Source organism: Apus apus, chromosome 1 (genome assembly GCF_020740795.1).
Source record: "Apus apus isolate bApuApu2 chromosome 1, bApuApu2.pri.cur, whole genome shotgun sequence".
In the NCBI taxonomy this organism is placed as follows: Eukaryota; Metazoa; Chordata; class Aves; order Apodiformes; family Apodidae; genus Apus; species Apus apus.
The window spans coordinates 109,899,558-109,909,778 of NC_067282.1; the positions used below are offsets into that span (position 1 = coordinate 109,899,558).

Consider the following 10,221-nt stretch of genomic DNA (forward strand, 5'->3'; position numbering starts at 1 on the left):
TGAACTTCTCTCAAACCCACACGCAGGGCATGACACATTTTTCACACTACACTATGCTCTTGGACTCAATTATCAGGGTTCCAGAAACAGGCTTTTGACCACAGACTGCTTTAAACAGCTAAGATTCATATGGTTTAAAACATAAAATGAAATAATCGCTAAAGTAACGAAAACTACATCTGATGTTGGAGTGCAACAGCCAACAGCTAAATTACTGATTATGGGTATTTTCAAGAGGACTTGTGGGGCACAACACTCGAGATTACACTAAAAAACATAAGGAGAAATTTAAGAAACAATAAGCCTCCATATTCTAGACTAAACCAATATATAGTTAGTTTTATTTGAAAATATTTGAAGACCACAATATTTGAAAAGGGCAATAAACACCTCTCTGAAAAACAATAGTGACCACTTTATCATCATGCCATTATAGAAATTTTAGAAACAAGTAGAAGTAGACTACAAAAATAAAACCACACTAACAGATTTGTATTTTTTTTTTCCGTATTACGTCTAATAAAACAAAGGCTACCAAAACCAGCCATGCTTGACCTCTGAAGAAAAATTGAGACAAAGGGCACGTGGCTCTGTCCATAACCATAAAGAAACAATAAATAAGCCAGCCTGAAGTCAACCAATGTTGGACACTCATCAGGGTACTTTTTGGATACTTCACCTCATAATTCAATCACACTTCAATCAGAATAAGACAAGAAGAAATTGTTATTTGTTAGGTGTTTAAAAGATGTACACAAAGCAGGATAAGTGAAGATTTACAACAGTTGATGGTACATAAGTTATTTTTTCAGAGAGCAACTCCTTTGCACTCAACATGTCCACCACCATTATTTTTGAAAATCTGAAACAAAATAAGGACAAGAGTGGCACTGCATCTTGCAAATCAAAATACCAACTGTGTGAAAGCAACCACAAAACTACAAAGCAATTCATGTAAGTAAGGAAGGCACATTGCAGTCATGGATATCAATGAGTGGAGTCCAGTTGCAAATATTTTAATTATTAACATGGAATTTAATTAGGGCACTAGAGTTGACTTTCCCACTATTATGAAGAATGCCAGCAAGCCTTCAGTAACCACACCTGGCCAAGACTTCACATTCACATCTCATTAAAAATAAGAAGGTCTCTTGTCATTCTCATTAATGGTTTCAGTGTTGACTCAGAGAGAAGAATGCCATCAAGTGAATTACTCAGACAACACTGGCGTGTCCCACCTATATTTACTTGCCCTCATTATGCAGAGGAAGGTTCTATTCACCTTCTTACTGACATTAAGATTACCAGGAGAGAAGAGAAACAGAAAAGGAAGCAAGACCAGGGAAGAGACTTAAAATAGGCCATTTATAGCTGTAGCTATTGGCAACTGGTAGATATAGCCAAACTAAAAAAAAAAATTGACACTTAAAAAAAAAACCAGTAATAGTATAACACTCTGTACAGGCAATGATCATCCTCTGTGGGAGGCAAGAGTCCTTCAGAGGTGACCTAGCCAGCTGCTCAGCAGTATCCATAGGTATGCTCATCCTTCCAGACACAAGAGGACCAAGCAAGAGGTGCCAGCATTATGCTTGCTCAGGCACACCCTTAGCTCCTACACCAACACTCCTCCAGATCATTTTGGCCAGCTCACACAGGAAGATTTCATTCCAACAGTGGTACTAGACCAAGAAGTAAAGGCATAGTTCCATCAGCGATATCAGAAGTTATATGAAAATGGCTTACAGGCTTGCACAGCTCAGCCATATATTCACTGACCACCCACAGTGGACACCCGAAAAATCCTAGCAGAGGATTCTGCAGCATTCACAATCAAATATTCAGCATTGCCAAACAAAGACCATGTTCTGCTTAGATCAATGGATATTTGAAGCTGATGCAAGTTTAAAACCCTTTGTTAGAAAAAGCTACTTGAACCTTTCACTTAAAGTCTCAATTAATTCTCAACTTTTTACCCTCTTTTTCACACAACAGAAAATGTACACTACAAAAGTCCTGCACTTTATATGCCACTATATTAAAATAATACACTTCAACTGAATACAGTTTAATTATGGCTTACTCTGGTACACTCATATATTAATTAACACTTTACTTGGAAATTCCCACCATATGGTACTGTAGCAGATGTTAATCATGTAAGGCCAAACACTTTGAAATTACTGTTCTAGGCACTTCATCTGAGGTACCAACTGCCCTAAATTTCTTCTTAAAGTATAAACTGGAAATGGTGAGCACCCTACAACATCACACTCGCAGTTATTTTCTCAAACATAGTATTTGGCAGATCAGCAGAATAAAAAGGGCTAGACTTTCAAGCCTACAGTGCTTTAAAATGGCTTGATATACTGTATTCCCTTTGCATAACAGAAATGCCTGCATGGGGAACCTCAAGGAAAAATTTGTTTCACCTACCAGACATCTGATCACCCCCATAAATGGTGAAACTCATGTGTATGAGTGGATGCTCATGTGGTATTCTAGATCTTGGATGTACCAGACCAACAGACCTGTGTCTTCCAGACCTTCACTCTTCAGTTGCAAGAAAGGAGCATTATGAGAAGAAACAGGTGCTTGTTCTGAGACAGTCAGCTATTATGAATTTAAGAGCAAATGTCCTGCTAGGTGCAACTATGCCACAAGCAGAAATTAAATTCCTTGCACAGTGCTGCAAGTAGGTTCACGTGGCAGTTACTTTCCTCTATATTTTGACTATAACATGGGCCTAATCTTGAACCCCAATTTTTTTTGTTCTTCTAAAATACAACTCATCTCCATGTCCCTACTTCATCTTTAAAAAAAAAAAAAAATGATGTATTTGAAAAGCTGGAAGAGATGAATGAAGAAAATCTGGCATTTCACAGTTTCCCAACACAGCCCTTCCAGAATTGAGTTTTTTTTCAGTAAGACATTTGAGAACTCTTGTCCAAGAGCATTTGTCTTCTTAACTATTCAGCTTCTAAACTGAAGGTTTAAAGGTCACACGAAGTAAATTATTTAAGCAGTAAGTGTAAAAGTAGCACAGTTATGTTTTATTTAGATCTAAAGCTGAGTTATCCTGCTAAAGGTAAATGCTTGTTAAAGACGATTGTTAATATAAGTATCCTATGATTAAATGAGGAAATGGTAACTTCTTGGAAAAAAATCACAGCATCTAAATAGCCAAGAAGCCTGAGGAATGAACTTTTATTTTCACATGGTTGCATACCTTTGAATGCAAGCCTATATATGAAGAATTTTCTCATGAAAATAGCTTTTCCTTAGTCCTCTGGAAATCGATAACAAGTATTACTCCTTGACTCTGAGAAACACAGTACAACCAAGTGCTGTGATAACTTTACTGAGATTAAATGGTTATCTACACTTTAGAGGATCAGTCAGATAGGCTACACCATTTGCCAGTTTGGGTTTCAGAAGACAACACTGCCTTTTCTACTATTGCCAAAGCACTAAAAGGCAACTACTTGCAAAGATTCTAAAAATACATCTGTATATACATTTCAAAACTCTCATCTGAAAAGTGATCTTGTTTATATCACTGCCTTGCAAAATTCTTGACACCCATTAACCAGACAAGGCATTTGTAAATTGCTGCGTTTAATACTGCAGTGTGTAAATAAATCCAAATAAGATCAGAATATAGAGCTTCACTGAGCTGTTGCAAAAAACCACTTGAGAAAACATATTGTGAGTCCATATTTAAACTAACAGATGTTTCAGAAACAGAACAATATGTTCAAACAAAATAAAGGTGTAAACAGGCAGAGCTTCAGAACCAGCGCATTAATTTCAGTAGCGAGTGAGACCACCTTGCCTAGGAAAGCTCCCTCCCAAAAAGATTATTAGTTTAGAAATGAATTCTCATATTGTACTTAAAATTTGGCTGCATGAATTATTTCCAGAGTCACTGCTTATGTAACATAGCCTTTGCTATGGCAACACCCAGGCTGTTGGGCTTTGTCACATCCCCCTTTCAACCGCAGTTTCATTTTCTGCTGATAAACAATGGCAGGAGAGGTTGTCTAATCACAAACCAAGATGCTCTGAAACACATCACCATGACTGATGTGGTGGACATTGATACTGTTAAAACTCCTAATGTCAGAAGGGCAAGCAAAAAGAGAGAGATCCACTGGAAAAATAAACAAGCTAAAGAGAGAGATCTTCCAGCGCTGCTTGCACTTCAGCTCTAACACTGAAGTCCCTAAAACTAAAGTTTGGAATACTGCAGTTTGACTATTGACTAAAGTTTGGAATACTGCAGTTTGACTCTTGACTATCAGTCTTTGTACAAACCCCTCTCTCCAAAAAGACCATCAACTTGCCTTACTAAAACCCTGATTACTTTCTTAAAAATGGAGTAACTATGTATCGACTAAAAAGTTCAGGAGGTCATTGTAACCGTGCTCCAGCTATAGCACTATTTCATATTGTTCTACAGCTTTTCTTGCTAGGCAGTACAGTAAAAGTCAGAACTCCATTTAATAGCATCACTTCAAAGCTAATGAAGTACTACATGTAGTCTGCAATAGTGCAAATTTTCAGTTTGCTTTTCTTCGGAGAAAAAAAGTTTTAATGCAGACAAATTGTAGAACACCTGATGTATTCCACATATGGCACTTAGCAAAGACTATTTAAATTCATGCCTATGCTGCAGCTCATAAGTCATCTACAAAAGCTTCACAAGGAATTAAAGTTTCAGAAACCAAGCATTTTTCATACTGTTAAATATCCAACTTTTCTTTCCCTGAGACAATCCAGCCTTTTTCATATTGTTTCTAATAGCCACATTTGTTAAGGGCCCTACCAAAAGCAACATGAAGGAAAATAGCATAAGAAAGCACTTTGACTCACTAAACCTTAGGGGGGAAAAAAAAAAAAAAAAAAAAAGGACAAAATTGAAAGCCCCAAATGAGACATACATATATGTGCACAAACTCCTCTCTACCTTAAAGTACCTACTCCCAGGTCTTTGTAGTCCATCCTACACTCCAGAAACAGCTGTCTCCTAAACAGTGTTCATAACACAGTCTTCTTCAGAGAAAGCCAAGGCAAAAAATGAAGTAGGTCTGATAGTGACCCTATGAACAGGAGTCATCCTTGCTAGTTTTAAGACTTAAATTTATTTGCTAGATCTCAGCACTACAAGAGGGTTTGTGCCTTCACTGATGAACTACCAAATGTCTCAGGAATAGCAGCAGGACCTGGATGTTGTCACAGAAGTCTTTGGGACATGCAGGAAAAGGACTAAGGGGATCCCCATGGCAACCTCTTTTTTAAAAAAAACAGTATTAAGTATTAGTCTTTTGTTTAAGAGCATCCCCACAAACTCTTGCATTTTCCTGACAAATAAAATACAATTCCAGTTATACCAAGTGGAGCACAGCTGTTGGTAGCCTATGACGACCCCATGCAAACACACACAGTACTGAAAATGGACATGAACTTCTGTATGTGAAGAGCAGACAGAAACTCAGTTCTTAAATACATATAGTATTTAATAATCCACATGGAGAACTTTTGCACTTCACTTTTGCTTTGCTAGCACATTAATGTTTCTCCTCCTCTTCTTTAGTCCTTCTAAATACTTTTATCTTCTAAACATTGATAGAGTAGATTTTATAGAGGTAAAGAGCCTCCATTCCTTAGCATTGGAAGCCTTTAGAGCAACTTCACGCCTCAGATGTCAGCTTCTTCAGTTTGACTACCATTACAACAGTTTAAGCAGTATGAGCTTAGTACAAACTCTGTGAGCTGTCATTCAGCAAACAAAAAATAAATATTTAAGCTTTGTTAGATAAAGTAATATCGATTTTTTCAGGTGGACTGCCATTTTGAACAGATTCTGCCAGGGAGATTGGAACTGAATTAAAACTACAGTATTGTTAAAAGCAGCAAGTCCTTATCAAACTACAGTCACTATAAATAACCTCAGACAAAAGAAGCTAGACTACAAGACTCAGTTAAAAACGCCCTGATGTTTGGAAAGTAATTGCATGTCTTTTGAGTTTTCTCAGTGCCTCAGAAATCTGAAACACATCTGACATGTTCCTTTCCTGAGTCAGTGAAAGCCATGACATTCAATGGTGCTCGCCTATGCAACGTGTCAACGTCTTGCAACGCAGCAGCAGAATTCACACCTGTCCTCCAAAAGGGAGGCAGAGGAGGTGATTGACAGTTTCAGCTCATTGATCCATGCAGGGCCTTTAAAATTAGTACTAAATATATGAAAAGCAAAATAATACAGAGTTCGAGCCAATTTAAATATTCGTTTTATCCTCCACATACAATATGTCATCCTGTGGGAGAGGTGAGCTAATCCATCTGCTCCTTTTCAAGCTCTATGACAGCTAATCTTCTGTTGGTCGGTTCATTTTAAGCCATACAAAAACTCATACTCTAACACAGGTTCCGCTCCTTTTGCCCTTTTCATTTACAAAGTTTTAGCTGGTAGTTTGATCCACAATTCTTTATCATACATGTTTTTATAGGTTGAAATGTAAGTAGTTGCTTATTTGCATAACCAATTCCAGGTACAACTCTACTTCAGCAGGATTAGAGTCCACAGCCTATTAAAGGATCCATAGACCAACCATGTACGAACCAAGGAGTTAAAAAATGAGAAGACATTGGAGAGGCTGTATTTACTCCATGAATACCCCCGGTCTTGAGCCTGCTCCTTCTCTAGCCATCCAGCCCAGAACTCTGCGCTTTTATCTAACATTGTAAGCAGGAATACTTTCCTTGTCTTCATTTCTCACATCTTTTAATATTAGGCCTGATGCTTCATCACTGTCCTGAACAAAATGCAACTGAAGGAATGGCTCTTTTGCCTAAATAAAGAATTCTAGACAGAGCTCTTTATTGCAAATGTTCAGGTCAGGTCATACAAGCAAGATCATCACAAAAACAATGAGAGCAATAAAATCTAAAGTGTTTCATTTCCCCTCACTTTCAGATAACTGTAAACAATGTTAAACAGTAGGATTTTCTTTTTCAGGAAAGATTTTGCTTTGAACATTTAAATCTATTTTGAAGAATACTCTTGACAAAGAGGAAGAGGTTAAAAACGAGTTCAACATTTATAATCCTGCAAAATAACCCCAGTAAATAGGCAAAATATTCTCACATCTTGAAGTTCAAGGCAAATTATGCAAACCAGACTTGACTGCTGCTAATGCAAAGACCACTAATGCAGTCATCTCAAAGTTCTCATCATAAAGACCCATTCACATTTCCCTCATTGAACTGTCTTGGATACCTCTTAGAACACAAATAAGCTATTTCTGAGACTTTCAGAACTAAAATTTGTTGGTGACAATAAGTTTAAAGAAGCAGTTGAACAACTTTTCATCCGGATTTCAGTAACAATGTATGCAATGTTACAAATGGTAAGTGAGGAAAACAAAGTTGTTGCAGCCAAGACCACTTGCCCTTAACAACTATTGTCCTTCCTGCAAACTCGGACAGGGGTGATCAAACATGATCCATCAGGCAGGACCAGACATGCCCACAGCTGGTGGTCATACCCATTTCCAGGCTCAACTTCTGAAACTATAGTGTCTGTCTAGGCACTTTGCCTCAAACAAATAGTGCTAATCAAAGGCAGGTGTTTTATCTCTTTGCACCTCACTCGAAGCAAAGATTCATCTGCAGTTCAGAAGACAGAATGAAGAAATGAAAGCTTGAAGCAAAATTTACATGTTTGCTCAGTAAAAATGAAAGCACTCCAGAGAAACAATGGAGTATTTGCACCAAAATAAACAGGTTTAACACTATAAAGAGAGCCTCATAACCCAAAAAGTAGACACAATTGCACTGTTTGTTTGGGGTTTTTTTTAAATTGTTTTCAGAAACAGATCAGCAGCTCTGTGAGTTAGTCAGGTTTCTAACCACAAACCTTTATCCAGCCTCACAATTGTTAATGTTAGCATTTAGTCAGCCTGTTGTTCTAAATAACTGATTCTGTATTGATGCAGTACAAGAGCAGTGTATGCAATGTACTTCACCTAGCATTTAAGAGTTGTTTGATGTAAGGCATTCCTTGAAGTGTTTTAAAAATGCACTATCTGTAAATTCATTATTTTTCTGCAGTATCTCAGACACTGATTTGAAAAAACTCCTACACAATCTTTTTTTTTTTTTTTTTTTTTTTCCTTTTTATCCCCTGAAGTAAAAATGCTGGAAGCTAAATTGCTGTAATAAAGCATTTTGAAGTAGAAAAGGGCTTGCTTTCAACACTGATCATCTGGCTCCTTCAAGTTTTTTTATTAATATTTACCAATTGGATATTGAATATTTACCAGGTAGATTGAGAATGCTTCAGAAACAGCAAAACTATGTATGTTACTGAATATAATTATAACTCAACAGCTTTAAATGCCAGGAGAGAATAACTGAAAACATATGCTATATGCCTGAAATTTTAAGGATGATGAAACTGTCACATTAGTAGATGCAGCATGGTATAAAGAACTCCCACAATGTAGCAGTTGTTCAAAAGTTGTACCCATCCGGACATTCTATCTTTATTAAAAGATACATAATACTAGATGGTGATTTATTCAAAACACAGCTGCAGCCTAACTTGAAGGGTAGAACAACAAAAAAACCACTCAAAACCAAACACCACCACAAAAAGACCTTTTATAAATTTCAGTGTTAAAGCCATGCCGATGCACGCAGAGTGACAAAAAAGCATTTCCAGAAAGTCCAAAATTTATTCTCATTAGACTTTATTTTGAGGGAGGACAGGTGAGGCATCTGGAGAAGCAGCGCAGCAGCACAAACACCCGGCAGCCCAGCGGACTCTTCCAGGCTACTGTAAATCATGGACCTCTAAATGCTGCCGCCCCTGGGGAGGGGGATCGCGACCCTCCCACTCGTGGGTGCCCTCGGCCCGCCCGGAGGAGCGGTAGGCCGGTTTCAGGGCACAGTGGAGGGGGGGGGTCGGCAGCCCCGGCGCTCCCGAAGGGGGCGGACAGACCCACCGACCCCGCCGGCTACGGTGCTGCCGCCGCACATCCCCCCAGTCCCCGCGGGGCGCGGTTGCAGCCGTGCCCCCCGCAGGGGCGAGTGCCCCACGTCAGGTTAAACTTTTATTTCTCGAGTCATCTCGCACCGCATCTGCCGGGAGCAGCCGGCCACGCTCCTCGCATCCCCTTCGCTGCTGGGGTGGGCAGCCCCATCCGCCACACCGCGGCTGCCGCCCGGGAGCATCCTCCGGGCACAGCCTTCCCCCCGTCCCTCCACACCGGCCTTATGGGCGGGCAGGAGCCGCCAGCCGCCCCCACCCTGCGCCCGGGAGCCGAGCGGGGAGCGCGGCCCCGCGCCCTGGGGCAGTCCGGGGCCCCCGACTCCTGCACTCCTCCCTAGCCCCGGCGGTGCGACCCCGATGGCGTTCCCCCCCTCCCTTCTCACCCCCAGCCAAAACGTGGGGGAGCCGGCGGTGCCGGGAGGCGTGACCCCGGGGCGGGGGGGAGCCGCGAAGCACCTGCGAGGATGGGGTGTTGGGTGATGGGAGAGGGGCACCGCGCAGCCCCGGCGCCGCTCCTCACCTTTCATCCAGTCGACGACTTGGCTCGGCGACCACTTACTGACGGGCTCCATGATGAGGGCCATGAGGGACTCGGGGGCGCGGGGCTCGGGCGGCCGCCGCTCTCTGGGCGAGGGGCGAGGCTGTGCGGGGCGGGGGGACGGCGCTGCCTGGTGCCCGAGCGGCGGCGGGAGGAGGAAGAGGAGAGAGCCGCTAAATCCCCGTTTGCCTCCGCTCCGCTCGCTCGCTCGCCGCCTCTGTGCCTCTCTGGGGATTTCAGTTCATGTTGCCGGCTCGGCGGGGAGGGGGAGGAGGAGGAAGGGGGAGGAGGCGGCGGCACGCTCCGACGCCTCCCGCCCCCGCGGACCCGCGGGCAGCGGCTCCCGGTCCCGCCGAGGGGCCGGTCCCCGGGCGGCAGAGCGGCCGGCGCGGGGGGGTCAGCCCGGCTCGCCTGTGCCCGGCCGTGCCCGCTGGCTCCCGCGGCTCGCCGCGGCTGCCGCGCCGGTGTCTTTTTCTCCTGGCGGAAATGACGAGGCGGCTCCTGCCACCCGAAAATATCTCCAAGTGAAATGGGAAGCGACACCCGAGGGCCTCCCGGGGCGGGGGGAGCGGGATGACTCGCAAGGTGGCGGCGTGGGGTGGTGGGGAGGGCGGCAGCAGCGCCG

At 42.3% G+C, this 10,221-nt stretch overlaps 1 protein-coding gene across 16 annotated transcripts in view; it reads right to left on the minus strand.

Moving 5' to 3' along the window:
* Positions 1-9,776, minus strand: part of CNKSR2 (connector enhancer of kinase suppressor of Ras 2) — a 475,055-nt gene extending 465,279 nt beyond the window's left edge. For 5 of the 16 annotated variants that reach the window (XR_007888446.1, XR_007888445.1, XR_007888447.1 and 2 more), the window contains exon 1: positions 9,579-9,744. Coding sequence is in view for 13 of the 16 variants with exons in the window: in XM_051608940.1 (XP_051464900.1) it covers positions 9,579-9,642 (64 nt within the window). In the remaining 3 variants the exon portion in view is untranslated. Of the gene's footprint in view, positions 1-9,578 lie in introns of all 16 variants that reach the window. The other 11 variants (XM_051608943.1, XM_051608941.1, XM_051608945.1 and 8 more) reach the window with 5 other exon arrangements.
* Between the last annotated feature and the right edge of the window lie 445 nt (positions 9,777-10,221).